General features: G+C 40.4%; 2 protein-coding genes across 4 annotated transcripts in view; both read right to left on the reverse strand.

Annotated features, from left to right (window-relative positions):
- Positions 1–12,039, reverse strand: part of RUFY2 (RUN and FYVE domain containing 2) — a 54,703-nt gene extending 42,664 nt beyond the window's left edge. For 2 of the 3 annotated variants that reach the window (XM_082674169.1, XM_082674168.1), the window contains exons 1-2: positions 4,021–4,126; positions 1,948–2,121 (exon numbers count right to left, since the gene is read on the reverse strand). In XM_082674169.1, the coding sequence (XP_082530295.1) occupies positions 1,948–2,121; positions 4,021–4,024 (178 nt within the window). In that variant the 5' untranslated portion in view covers positions 4,025–4,126. Of the gene's footprint in view, positions 1–1,947; positions 2,122–4,020; positions 4,127–11,855 lie in introns of those variants that run through there. The other variant, XM_082674170.1, reaches the window with a different exon arrangement.
- Positions 11,979–15,172, reverse strand: part of DNA2 (DNA replication helicase/nuclease 2) — a gene marked incomplete at its 3' end in the record, with an annotated part of 48,105 nt that continues 44,911 nt past the window's right edge. The window contains exons 20-21 of the mRNA XM_082674167.1: positions 12,729–12,875; positions 11,979–12,047 (exon numbers count right to left, since the gene is read on the reverse strand). Of these exons, the coding sequence (XP_082530293.1) occupies positions 11,979–12,047; positions 12,729–12,875 (216 nt within the window). The remainder of the gene's footprint in view (positions 12,048–12,728; positions 12,876–15,172) is intronic.

Raw genomic sequence — 15,172 nt, forward strand, 5'->3', positions numbered from 1 at the left:
TCCTGGGGACGTAATGTACATAATGACTACAGTTACTGTATTGTAGATTGTATTGTATATCTGAAAGCTGCTAAGAGTAAATCTTAAAAGTTCTCATCACAAGAAAAAAAATCTTATAACTATGTGTGGTAATGGATGTTAACTGGGTTTATTGTGGTGATCATTTCACAATATATAAAAATACTGAATCGTGTTGTACCCATTAAACTAATACGTTATATGTCAATTATATCTCAATAAATATAAACAAATTTTAATTTAAAAATGAATACATTAATAACATCACATATAGGGTTTCTCAAATTTCGATGCTAAGGCTCCTTCTCAGTTTAAAGTACATTTTATTAAAACCATGTTTAGGTAAATCTCCTCTTTTGCTTTTCACATTTACCCCTACTCTCATGTGCCATAGTCAGAAACTCCCCCTAAGTGTGCATCAGCAGATGAATGGATAAAGAAGATGTGATATATATACACAATGGAATATTAGCCATAAAAAAGAATGGAATAATACCATTTGCAGCAACACGGATGGACCTAGAAATCATCATAATAAGTGAAGTAGTCAGTCAGAGAAAGACAAGTATCATATGATATCACTTTTATGTGGAATCTAAGAAAATTATACAAATGAACTTACTTACAAAAGGGAAATAGACTCAGAGACATAGAAAACAAATTTATGGTTACCAAAGGGGAAAGGAGGGGGGGATAAATTAGGAGTTTGGGATTAAAATATACACAGTACTATACATAAAATAGATAAGCAATAAGGACCTACTGTATAGCACAGGGAACTATACTCAATATCTTGTAATAACCTATAATGGAAAAGAATCTAAAGAAGAATATAGATATATAAAATATACATATATATAATATATATATAAAACTGAATCACTTTGCTGTACACCTGAAACTAACACAATATTGTAAATCAACTATATTTCAATTAAAATTTTTTTAAAAAAAGAACTTTCCAACTTACCCAGGCTTCTGGTATACCAACATAAAAGCAAGCTTCTCTTCTTTTTTAATAGTCACCTTAGTACACATCTCTTACATAGCCCTCTACACAGCTCTGATCATATGAACCAGAGATCAAAATAGTTACTATAAGTAAAAGAACAGTAATATAATACAAACACATAAAAATAATTCAATGTGAAATGTATAGATGAATACAATATCCAGTTATCATCATTTTCAGGGAGCACTCACATTTCTACAATAACCCAGTCCAGAAGACAATTTTTCTAGATATGTTTCCATGCACTAAGGAGGTTCATATTTCAACAATCAACTATTTTAATGTATTTATTCAAGAGAGCTCAAACTAGTAATTATAGTTCATACCAGAATCACCAAGCTTAAGATTTTCTATATAACTCTATAGTTGTCCTAGAAAATGGAAATCAGCTCAGAGTATGTTGAAAACATTTTTAAATCAAATACACTTTTTACAGGGACTTCCCTGGTTGTCTAGTGGTTAAGAATCCACCTTCCAATGCAGGGGACGTGGGCTCAATCCCTGGTCAGGGAGCTAAGATCCCACATGCCACAGGGCAACTAAGCCGGCGTGCCGCGACTACTGAGCCTGAGTGTTCTGGAGCCCGCGCGCCGCAACTAGAGAAGCCTATGTGCCGCAACAAAGAGCTGGCATGCTGCAACTAAGACCCGATGCAGCCAAATAAATAAATAATTTGTTTTTTTTAAAACAAAAGAGTATACAAATACATTTTTACAAAACAGTAACAACTAAGGATTTTCTGAAGACCACCCATTAGAAAACATAAAGTAGTAGGGTATTTTCTCCTAAAACCAACCCACCCAGTATTTTTAAAGTAACAGTAATTATGGCCTCAAAAAAAATCACATTTTCAAGGATATTTAAGATGGGAGGGGGGAGGTTCTATAGTTGGTTTTTTAAAAAAAATCTCACAATACCTTTAAGACCATGTTTCAGACAATGCTCCATAACAACGAAGAACTGCTGCAAGGGGGGATAATCAGAATCCAAAGTGCGGCCAAAGCTTAGAGCAGATTCAATGAGTCCTTTAATACTGAGTTTAGCCATGTTTAACAAGTTTGCTCTCTCTACAGCTGTAGGGTCTTTTGTAGCTGAAAGCACAAGAAAGGAGTCCAACATCACTTGCAACAACTGACATTGTAAACTATACAAACCCTTTCCTTCCCCTGTAAAACCAACAGTGGTTTGTTTTTCCTTGGTGGACAAGTAAGTCTTCCTAACATACACCCCTAGTTAACTTCTTTTTATGTCTCTCATGCATACCATAGAACAATGCTCACTCCAGCCAAAGTTTATGAATTATTCTCAAGATCCTGCAAATTGGCTATTCTAGGGTATTTATTTTACTTTTGTGGCACCTCTTCAGGGAGAATGAGTTTTTTTAAATCTTTCTCTGGAGATAAGAGTAACAGACAACATGTTTAAGGGTTCATGCAAAGGCAGACAGCAGGAACCATCACAGATGAATCCAAAAGCAAAAAAATGTTCAGAATAAACTGGCAATACAATAAAAGGTAGTTAAAATTCTAAGATTCCAATTTCACCCATAACAAACATGACAGGTAAGTAAAATAGGGGGCCACAAGAGAAGCCATTCAATTCTCACTCATTTTAACCCTCTTTCTATCTTGTCTCTTTTCATTGCAATTGTAGTTCTGTATTGCAGGACTCCTTTATTTTCCCAGAGGAAATAAAAGCAGGGTCCAGTTTCACCTTAAGGTTTCCTGACCTTCCACACAGCTGATCCAGTTGAATATCAAGGTAATCGATGCATTTTTTTAAAACTGATTTTACCTGATACTTTCAATTCACAAAAATTTTTCTTTCCCACAAATTTTATTCTCAGTTTTCTTATAAATTCAGATGCTTCCCCATACTCTCATCACTGTTGTGACTGGCAGAAATATTTTCAGCAAACACAGATGCCAAAATGAAGTGTAAAAAAATAAAGCACTTAGTATACTGTCTCATAATCCCTGACAAATTTACTAGTCCAAGTAAACCAAATGTCCGTTTTTCCTTCACTGGATAAAAAGTCCAGGGTTCCCAATGATCTAGTATTTTACTTCTGACCACAGATAGCCAGGCGTGAAGCGTGACACTGAATCCTAAGCAACTTAAAATGCAAACAGTCACAACTGCTACGACCAAGCTAGCTGGTGGAGAATCTCCACACAAGACATCATTGCTTCAAATATGCATCGTGGTATGACTCCCTCTTTTTTCGGGGACGAAACCAGTCGATGTTTCATAATCTGCAGCAATTCTCATTTTTCTTAACAGTGCCCATCACAATCCGTAATGTACGATGCCACAACCAGACAAAGGACGCCTTTATAACTGCTCGAAGGTAGGTCCTGGTGGGCGCCGGCAGCTCCCGAGTAGAGGAGCGTTTGCACCCCAGCCGCGCCCCGCCCGGGCTGCGGCCCCCACACGCGCCCAAAGGCCGGTTCCCGCATCTTGCCTGTAGAACCCCTTCCCTGCCTCCCTGCCTGCCAGCCAGCAAGGCTGCCCAAGGGCTCGGGGCGCCCCAACACCCTCACGGAATGCTCACCCGGGGTCCTGCGCGGCATCGCTGCCCCTCTCCCGCCCACTGCGTCTGGAACCCAAGCCCAAACCTGAGACGCTTCCCTCCGCCACCCCCAAACCTGAAAAGTCATCGCCCGTCCCCGACTATTTCCCCCGACCCGGGAGCTGCACCCCGGCCGGCCCTGTCCTCGCTCTCTGTAAGCCGACGGACCACCAAACCTCTGCCATTAGGCCCCTGAACGGGGAAGGGGGCGAGGGGGAACGAGGGGCGGCCGCGCGTTGCCATGGCGACCGCGGGCGCCCCTGCGTCCCCGGCTGCCTCCGCCCAGGCCCAAACCCGGCTTCGGACCCCAGTCCCGACCCCAAGGCCTCCATGACCACACCACCAATCCTCCTGGCCCGGCCGAGCCCTCGGCCCAGCACGGAGGGCCGGGCGTCCGCTCTCGGCCTGCTCCGCTTACCCATGGCGGCGGCGGCGGCGGCGGCGGCGACGACGCGGTCTCGGGCGGGGACTCCCTGGGCCCCGCCAGCAGCTCCCTTCAGGCGAGCGGCGGCCGCCACGGCGTCTGCGACCAGGCCCGCTGCGGCCCACAGCGCTCCCGGCGGCGGGAGGACGGCCGGGCGGTCCCGCGGCGCCCGAGTGGGGCGGGGGCCGCGGAGCCTGAAGCCGGCAGCGGAGAAATCCACCCTCTCTGAGCCACTTCGGATCCAGCCGGAGCGGAAGGAGAAGGAAAAGGAGCGTGAGGAGGACCTGGCGTTGAGGAGGACCTGGCGTTGAGGAGGACCTGGCGTTGAGAGGAGGACCTCGCGTTGAGAGGAGGACCTCGCGTTGAGGAGGACCTCGCGTTGAGGAGCAGGGGGGCGGACCCTGGTCTCTCACCCTGGGGGCCTCGCCGGAGCGCTAGGGCTGCATTTCCAAGGGGATGCGAGTCACGTGCAAACGTTTTCATCTCCTGGGTCCGGCTGGGTTTAATCGAACACACCTGACCGCTTCCCTTCTTCACCAACTAACTCGCAGGGGACCACCAGTGAATCCACTGGTTTATAAAAAGCAACGAGGAATGGTCTCAGTAATCGAGGGAAAGGCGCAGAGATAAAGCCAGTGTTTTCTCATTTCAGGGAGTAAACACTCTCGTGGTCAGATGACACTAGGTTTAAGTTATATCAATTTGGGGAAACTGAGCTATTACCTAGTTAGATCGGCAATTGTTTTTTGTTTTTTTTTTTAAGAATATATTTTTAAAATTTATTTATTTTATTTTTGGCTGTGTTGGGTCTTCGTTGCTGCACGCGGGCTTTCTCTAGTTGCGGCGAGCGGGGGCTACTCTTCATTGTGGTGCACGGGCTTCTTATTGCAGTGGCTTCTCTTGTTGCGGAGCACGAGCTCTAGGCATGTGGGCTTCAGTAGTTGTGGCGCGTGGGCTTCAGTAGTTGTGGCGTGCGGGCTCTAGAGTGCAGGCTCAGTAGTTGTGGCTCGCTCACGGGCTTAGTTGCTCCGCGGCATGTGGGATCTTCCCAGACCAGGGCTTGAACCTGTGTCCCCTGCATTGGCAGGCGGATTCTTAACCACTGCGCCACCAGGGAAGCCCAGCAATTATTAAAACAGTGTCCGAGTTAGAAATAGACTGATATTTCGAGGAAATGGAGCGATGTTTATCTCTTCATCACATTGGTCAGCATACAGTTCTATTATGTTTCTTTACTTCTTTTGGTTTTTAATTTTCTTTATTGTGAGATAATCATACATGGATATAAATTTATAAAGCATATATACATTTAAAGAATCATAAAGTGAACAGCTGGGAAAACACCACCAGATCAAGAGAGCATAGAACAGGAGAGTCATCTTCCCTGGGGGAAAGGCCTTTAGCCACAATCCCCCTAGAAGTATTAATAAATACGATTCTGACTTCTATGACAATTGTTTCCTTGCTTTTCTGCATGTTACTACCACGTAAGTATGTGCCCCTAATCAATATAGTTTATTTTTGCCTGTTTACAAACTTTTCACAAGTGGAATAACATTACGAACATTACTTGTTTCTTTTGTTCAACATCGTCCATATCCATGAGGAGTTTCCAGGTTAGGGTGTTTTCAGGTTTACATACTTCCTGGTCCCTATATGCAGGAGAGCCTCTAGGGCATGTAAATAAGAATACAATTACTAGAAATCAGGTATGCCTTTCTTTAAATTTACTAGATAATGCCAAACTGTTTTCAAAATTTCTCATAATTTACACTCCTATCAGCAGTGTTGTTTTTCTGTTGCTGTGTTCATTCTAATGCTTAGAATTTTGAGGATTTTTTCATTTTTTGCGTCTTGTGGGTAGGTGATTGCATGGTAGGTTTGTTTTTTATTTATCTCATTACTGATGACATTGAGCACTTTACCTATGTTTACTATTTGGAATTTCACTTTTGCAAAGAAATGGTGCCTGTTTTTCTATTGACTTACCTTTTTCTTATTGGCTTGTGCAAGTTACTTAATATTCTACATACTAATTTGATGTCAGTTATGTGTTGCCACTATCTTCTGGCTAATTTTTTTTCTCTCCTTATGGCAACCGTTGATTAAATATAAGTTCTTAATTTTCTTGTAGTGAATTTATAGTTTTTGCCTTAGTGTCTTAAGAAATCCTCCTTATTCCAAGGTCATGAAAATACTCTCTTTTAAGAATTACATAGTTTTGGAACTTCCCTGGTGGTCCAGTGGTAAAGAATCCGCCTTCCAATGCAGGGGACGCAGGTTCGATCCCCGGTTGGGAAACTAAGATCCCACATGCCGCGGGGCAACTAAGCCCATGCGCCACAACTACTGAGCTTGCACGCCTCAACTAGAGAGCCTGCGTGCCACAAACTACAGAGCCCATGTGCTCTGGAGCCCACACACCCTGGAGCCTGCATGCCACAACAAGAGAAGAGAAAACCCGCACACCACAACTAGGGAGAAGCCCACGCGACTAAACAAGCGCCACAACAAGAGATCCCACATGCCACAACGAGGACCCGATGCAGCCAAATAAATAAATATTTTTAAAAAAAAGAATTACATAGTTTTGCCTTTAATATTTAGGCCTGTTAGTGCACCCAGAATTAATTTCAGTGATGATGTGAGATAGGGTCAAATTTCATTTCCTCAACTATCCCATCACCCTTTCACCGTTCATCTTCCATGCCCATGAGCGTGGAAGTGAAGGTCAATGAGCATGTATGTGAAGGTCAGTTCCTAGGCCAAAACCTCATTTGATCTTCAGAACCACCCCATGAGGAATAAATTATTTACCTCTTTTACAGATGAAACTAACCTCAAAGATTAAATAACTTGCCCAAAGTCACAGTACTATTAACGAACAGAGCCAGAATCTGAACCAGTACAAAACTAGCCTCCATTTTCATAATGTCAAAATACATCTGTGGTTTTTACAGTGTTTGAAGGAGCCTAAAACTGATGACAAGTCTAACCCCTTCCACCATCTTGCTGTTAAACATTGAAATGACTGAATTGTTCATTTTTCTCTTCTCCAAATGATGAGCAAAAAGGGAGGGATTTGTGTTCCAAGTGCGTTTAGAAAAGCAAATAATGTTAAGTATATATTTATTTATTTTATAAAACCATGAGAACAAAGGAAAAGAGCTTTATTTTCTGGATTGCTTTCCCTCCAGTGACTTTATAGGTAACATGTAGGAAAGAAATTTAGTTCAGTAACAGACCAGCTTTATTTAAAGCAAAAAATATTTCTTCCTTTGAGGAAGATGTTCTTAAACTCCAAAATACATATTTGCTGGATACTCTAGCCACCTTGTATTGAACAGAATTGGAATTAGGGTGTATGTTTAAAACCTATTACACTTAATAGGTTTAAACTAGAATATGAATCTGTTCTGAGCTCTTGATGTACTAAAACTAAGAATCTAGGTTTTTAAACGTACAGATATAATCATGTAACAAAATACTGTTTTTTAAAAACTCATCACATACTGAAATATAGGGATGAAATTGAATGATGTCTAAAATTTGCTTTAAAACATGTCAGCAAGGAAAAAAAGGTTGAAAACAATTGCTGCAAAATCTAACTGTTGAATATGGGTGATGGGTATATAGAAGTTCATTATACTACTTTTGTGTGTGTTTTTAAAGGTTTTATAATAATGTTCTAAAGCTCATCATGAAAAGAAAGCTAGTTAAAGCCTTAAAAATAATTTTTATGTAAAAATCTTTCATAATAAGCCAAAGCAGTATCTATACAAGAGCCGAGAGTCAGGAAAGGCAGACTTCACCCCCTGGGTCCATCTTGGTTCATACTTTCCAGGATCATGAGTCCCAATCAGCCGAGAGTCAGTGGTGACTTGAGTGAGGTTGGATGGGCCTATCCTCTTAGCTACAAGCAGTCTTTTTAATGAGCAAGGCTGTCCACTGAATCTACATAGACCAGCTGGTCAAATCATGCCCCAAGGTTTCCAGCTGGCCTGAGATGTGATTTGCTTACACTAACCATTGTAATGCTTTTTTTTCTTTTTGGCTGCACTGTGCGGTTTGTGGGATCTTTGTTCCCTGACTAGGGATTGAACCCCAGCCCTTGGCAGTGAAAGCGCGGAGTCCTAACCACTGGACTGCCAGGGAATTCCCAACAATTGTAATGCTTCTAAACATTTGTATAGCACCTGGAAAATGTACACAACACTGAATGGGAAACACATAGTACCTGGGAAAATTGCTGAATTACTAATCAGAACATCTGGGTTCTAGCAATGACTTGCCCAGAGCCATATGCTAACGTGAAATATCTATGCTAGGTACTCTGTAGGGTTTAATTCAATTGAGAGAATATCTATGAAAATTATAAAGCATATTACATATTATTACCGCTGCTAAAAAAGCAATAAGTGGTATAAAGCTACATATAAAGATGGAAGTAATTCTTTCTGGAAGGAAAAAAATCAGAAAAGGCTTTCTGGAGAAGGTAGCATACTAGTCTTTCAGCCTGGGTGAAGTTGCATAAATGGTATTGGAGAAACAGACAAATATAGATAGAGGATACAACAAACAAGAAAAAAGACATGTATAGGGAAGAGCAAAAATAGTATATTAGGGAATTCTCTGGCAGTCCAGTGCTTAGGACTCTGCACTTTCACTGCCATGGGTCCAGGCTGGATCCCTGGTCAGGGAATTAAGATCTCACAAGCTATGCAGTGCGGCCAGAAAAAAAAAAGTACATTAGAACAAATATGCAAAGAAATAATGGAGAATGACCTCCATTACATACCACACGTTCCAACCTATTAGTGGGATATGAAAGAATGTTAGTAGGTTGCAACCAGCTTTGTTTTTTTAAATTAATTATTTTTGGCTGCTTTGGATCTTCGTTGCTGCGCACAGGCTTTCTCTAGTTGTGGCGAGCGGGGGCTACTCTTTGTTGTGGCGCGCGAGCTTCTTCATTGCGGTGGCTTCTCTTGCTGCGGAGCACGGGCTCTAGGTGCGCGGGATTCAGTAGTTGTGGCACACGGGCTCTATAGAGCACAGACTCAGTAGTTGTGGCGCACGGGCTCAGCAGTTGTGGCTTGCGGGCTCTAGAACGCAGGCTCAGTAGTTGTGGTGCACGGGCTTAGTTGCTCCGTGGCATGTGGGATCTTCCCGGACCTGGGCTCAAACCCGTGTCCCCTGCACTGGCAGGCAAATTCTTAACCACTGCGCCACCAGGGAAGCCCTGCAACCAGCTTTGCTTTTAATGGAATAGTGGAAAATATTAGGGTATATCACATATAAAAAGGGTAAATATTTTGTTAAAGTACTGTTTAAGGTGCACGCACATACATATGTTCATGCTGAGTCATGATGCAAAATGTGTTTCTTGTTGTGGGTTCTGGCAATTTTTACTCTTAAGCACCAGTCCAGATTATCATACACCAAACTACCAGTAGTTATAACTAAATGATAAGATTACAAAGAAATTGAATTTTCTAAAATTTGTAGTGTTTGAAATTCTCACTAAAATCATGTACTACTCTATAATTAGAAAAAAAAAATTTAAAGAAAGAAAATTATGCCAAGACTTTTGAACTCAGAAAATGTGAGGTAGATGGTGTCCTTGACAGAAATAGAGATTACAGAGGAAGGCATTAGATGAAGATGGAAATTTACATTTTGTATGTGCTGACTCAGAAGTGCTCACAGAAGACTCTGAAGGCAGGAGCTGGAACACAGATATAACTAGAATCCAGAAGACATGGCGGGGTATACAGATTTGGTAAACAGCTACATAGGTCATGGTTGGAGGCAGTGACTGTCCAAGGAGAGAGAACAGGACCAGACCAAACATAGAGCTCTGGGAAAGACCCGTCTCTAGAGAGTGAGAGACGAGGAAGAAAAGAAAGGAATAAGAGGAGGCAGCAAGAGAGGTAAGGAGGCAGAACTCTGAACTGATTTTCAGGAATGGGGCCACTGGAATGGCTACACTGTCATCACATCCTGGCTTTACACTATAAGGAAGACCTTGTCTAGGCTAATGATGCTTTTGATCTGGACCTGCACAAAGTGACTGCCCAATAACATTAGAGACTGGTAGCCACTGCTGTCTTAGTCCTTGGCGTGGATGTCATACTTAAACTGCACTATTAGCAATTTGATGGCCCAGTCTGGGTTTAACTTACAGCTCACCCCAAGCCTCCAACTCACAGCATCTTATATATAAAAGACGAATCCTTAACTCTTTCAACTAAGTGGCTAGACTCTTGTAATCAAGACAGAGTCCCAGGGCTTCCCTGGTGGCGCAGTGGTTGAGAGTCCGCCTGCCGATGCAAGGGACATGGGTTCGTGCCCCGGTCCGGGAAGATCCCACATGCTTTGGAGTGGCTGGGCCCGTGAGCCATGGCCGCTGGGCCTGCGCGTCCGGAGCCTGTGCTCTGCAACGGGAGAGACCACAACAGTGAGAGGCCCGCGTACCGCAAAAAAAAAAAAAAAAAAGACAGAATCCCAAATGACAAGAAACATGGAACCCCTCCCAGGGCTCTCCTTCCACAGGGCTTTGCAGGCCATACAAATCTGTAAAGCAACCACTGATTGAACCAAAAGAATTTACATTATTCATCTCACTCCCAGGAATATCTAACCAATATTTAAGCCTTATCTCTGTAAACTTCCTAGTTTTTCCTGTCTAATCCATAGCATCTCCATGATCAACTCCATCCTGTGTGTCCTTCATAAATCTCTTTATAATGTCAACACTCCTTGGTTTCAGCTTTAGAGCATTATCAATATTTCAGTTCTCAACACTGGAAAAAATTGTGGACAACCCTGAACTTAATTATTATTTAGTATTAATAATTGACACTGTAAGATCTAACAGTAAGAGAACAATTTATTTAATAAAATCTTCAAGTAATAATTTTTTTAAAACATGTGAGGTAGAGGCAGCAATTTTTAACATACTTAACATTCATTAAAAAGAAAACATTTGAGAGAAGTGAGAGATCTCCCTGCCAAAGATGGATACACTAAGGTTAAAATTGGTCACAATATAAGTAATCAAGCACTTTGAGGTAACTATTTTACAAAACATTTTTATACCAAAAGAGAAAATTGAGAAATGCCCTAAAACTAAGGGGCATATGAACATGAATAAGTGAAAATAGGAATACACCTTTTTAATTTGTCATCAATTAAGCAAACAAAATTTCTTCTCAAAAGAACAGTAGGAATTATTTTATTTCACTAGAATACTGAAAAGTGAAAATAACAAGTGGGAGAGTAAGGAGAATCAGAAATTAACTGGAAATAATACATTTATCAGTGATAATTTAAAAGACTAGGTTTAAAGTGAAAACATCTCTGATAGGAGAAAGCAAAAGTCAGGAAAAAAACCAGCAGAATGGCCTTTGAATCAGGGACCTCAAAATACAGAAAAACGTCTTACTTATGTTCTCATCATCACAAGATTGTCCTTAAATGACAAAAGCAATCAATTTTCTTACCTAATCTTTCAAATAAACAAAATATGATTAAAAATCTAAAAGATCAAATTAATCTTGAAAATTTAGACTTAAAGGTTTAAGCCTCAGATTGAAAAATTCATCCCAGCTTTAAAAGGTGGTAGAAATTTATCAAACTCTAGATCATACAAAACCACATTTATAATACCTATAAATTTAGACTTTTCAGTTTTGGTTCACCTGTACTAAAAAAATACTATGTTAAATTTTGTATGGTAATAGAACTTTATGTTTAACAAGGTTATACCAAAAAATAAATAAAACAAAAAAACTGGAACTCTGAAAGAGTATATTTACATCATTTCTTACCCTTGGGATAAAAGTTATCTTCACAGTGTAAGCAGGCACTGATTTTACAGCATATCCGAATTATAAATAGGCAACAGTTAGAGAAGATCATGATGGTTTGGAAAAAGCAAGGAAAACAGTGCTTTATCTTCTTTGAAAATCACCCAATATATGACAAAGACTTTCATGTTCTCCTGATGGAAGATCCATGATGTAAAATAAATTAAGGAAGATATATTTAACACAATGTGGAATTACATAAAAACATATATGACATTATTATCTAACATTCTGTAATTTGGTTTACAGGGATGCTAAAAAAATTGTAAAGATTTTTATGGCATTCTATGGATAATAATATACTTAAGCAATATGGTTTACATATCTTATTAGCCTGAGACCTACATATAATTTTTTAAAGAGATGACCTATTTTTAAAATAATCTATTAATACAATATGACAAGTAATAATCTCCATTTTTAAATATAATACTTTGTCCTAGATTTTTTTTAAAAAAGGTTATAAATTGAGGGGAGAGGAACCAGAAGGGATAACCAGTTTTCCTAGATGTATTCTAGGAAACATGCACCCTGTTCCTAAGGCAAAAAATCAAGTCCCTTTTTTTCCAGCTTCTCATTTCACAAACTATCCTTCACCACCACGTTCATTATTTCACTTTTTGCTTAAAATTACTTCCTGTGAATTGTTTTCTCTCTTTCCTTTGCAGAATCAGATCTTTTGAAATATGCCCATGGAAAACACGAGACACCGAGTTTTAGTTTATACAAATACATAAATGAAGTACTCACAATAGCACAATCAAATGTGACCATAAAAAAAAATTTTTTTTTTAATTAAAAAAAATGTGACCATATATAAAACAAAAAGGATATTAATTTTTCTGAGTTTAGATGATAAAGTAGCTTCCTCAAAGGAGGATAGCGGTTTAGTGAGGGCACACATCCCAGGAGAATCAGCTTATGTTTGGCTCTGGTTATAGCAACATTAAGACGCCGCCAATCTTTCAATAGTTCACCAAGCTGAAAGAAATTGTAATTTTCATTCTTTGAGTTTTCTTATTTATTTGAGTTTTTTGAGCAGTTTTCAAAAACATATACTGCAAAAAAGATTCATCAACACATTTAAAATCCAGACAGTTGGAAAAACTTGCCCACAGTGCCAACTTCAAGTATTTTATTGTGGGTATGATATCCTAGCCATGATTTTAAATTATTAAATACATATAATAAAAATATACTAAAAATTTTTAAATATTAAATATATATAATACAGAATTGAAGTTAGGACTTCCCTGGTGGACCAGTGGTTAAGACTCCGTGCTCCCAATGCAGGGGGCCCGGGTTCGATCCCTGGTCGGGGAACTAGATCCCGCATACCACAACTAGGAGCCCACATGCCGCAACTAAAGATCCTGCACCCAGCAATGAAGATCCCAAGTGCCGCAACTAAGACCCAGCACCGCCAAATAAATAAATATTTAAAAAAAAAAAAAGAATTGAAGTTATCTCCACTCAGTGTAGCATTGTTTTTTTTAAATATCTATGAAACAAGCTCTCTGTTTCTTTTTAAAAAAAAATTTTTTTAATAGATTTTATTTATTTATTGGCTGCGTTGAGTCTTCCTTTCCTGTGCACAGGCTTTCTCTAGTTGTGGCGAGCAGGGCTACTCTTTGTTGCGGTGTGAGGGCTTCCCATTGTGGTGGCTTCTCTTGTTGTGGAGCACAGGCTCTAGGCGCGCAGGCTTCAGTAGTTGTGGCACACGGGCTTCAGTAGTTGAGCTCACGGGCTCTAGAGCGCAGGCTCAGTAGTTGTGGCACATGGGCTTAGTTGCTCCATGGCATGTGGGATCTTCCCAGACCAGGGCTCGAACCCGTGGTCCCCTGCATTGGCAGGCGGATTCTTAACCACCATGCCACCAGGGAAGCCCCAGTGTAGCATTGTTTTTTAACAGTAATAGAAACTCGTCATAGTAGAAGACTCAGAGGAGTGGTTAAATATACCGTGACCCATATATACAGTAGAAAACTATGCATCTGTAAGAACAGAATGAAATCTCTGTGTAATGACATGGAAAGATCTCCAAGCTGTTAAGTGGAAAAAGCAAAGTCCAGAATAGTGTATATATTACCTTTTGTGCAAAAAAGGAGGGGAATATGAATACTGATTCATATCTTTAAGCATATGCTTAAAGAAACGTAGAAGGTTACCAAAAAAACAAAAACAAAAAACCAAACGTGATTATCTGTGAGGGTAAGAACTAAGTAGAGGAACCGGGAAGAAGGGAGACTTTATACTATGTGTATTTTATTTCATTTATTTATTTTTGGCTGCACAGCGTGGCATGTGGGATCTTAGTTCGCTGACCAGGGATCAAACCCGCAGCCCCTGCATTGGAAGTGTGGAGTCTTAACCACTGGATGACGAGGCAAGTCCCTCTACTACATGTATCTTAAAAACCATATGAGGGCTTCCCTGGTGGCGTAGTGGTTGAGAGTCCACCTGCCGATGCAGGGGACAAGGGTTCGTGCCCCGGTCCGGGAGGATCCCACATGCCGCGGAGCGGCTTGGCCCGTGCGCCATGGCCGCTGAGCCTGGGCGTCCGGAGCCTGTGCTCCGCAACGGGAGAGGCCACAACAGTGAGAGGCCCGCACACCATAAAAAAAAAAAAAAAAAACCATATGAAGCTATCGCATAGTCAAGAAAAATGAGTCAAGGAGAGATAAAAATGCAAAAAAACAAAACAAAGCCTGGAATTATCTATAAATTTGAAAGTACATCTAGGGAAGCCTATATGTTTAAAAATGCTCCAAACACGATAACCAAGAGGTAGAAGCAACCCAAATGTCCACTGATGGATAAATGGATAAACAAAATGTGGTATATACATGCAGTGGAATAATATTCAGCCTTTAAAAGGAAGGAAATTCTATCCAATGATGATAATATACAGGAAAACACAAGCCATTTTTATTCTCCTTCATCCCGGTTAACTTGAGGTACAAAGATGAAGTACTCATTTGCACTATGACCTCCTGGAGTGACGTGCAGCTTGGTTCCTCTCTCACTTTTTGTTTCTGTTTAATATGCAAATGTGAGTGTGAGATCTTCAGTGTGTTTGCATAATCTAACTTAAAATGAATTTAAGTACAGTTTTCTGAAATATTTCTATTGGAATAAATTACTTAAAAATAAAAAAAAATAAAAAATAAAAAAAAAAAAGGAAGGAAATTCTGACACATGCTACAACACGGATGAACCCTGAGGACATTATGATAAGTGAAATAAGCCACTTACAAAAGGACAAATACCGTATGATT

The sequence above is a fragment of the Grampus griseus genome (genome assembly GCF_964374135.1).
Source record: "Grampus griseus genome assembly, chromosome: 16".
In the NCBI taxonomy this organism is placed as follows: Eukaryota; Metazoa; Chordata; class Mammalia; order Artiodactyla; family Delphinidae; genus Grampus; species Grampus griseus.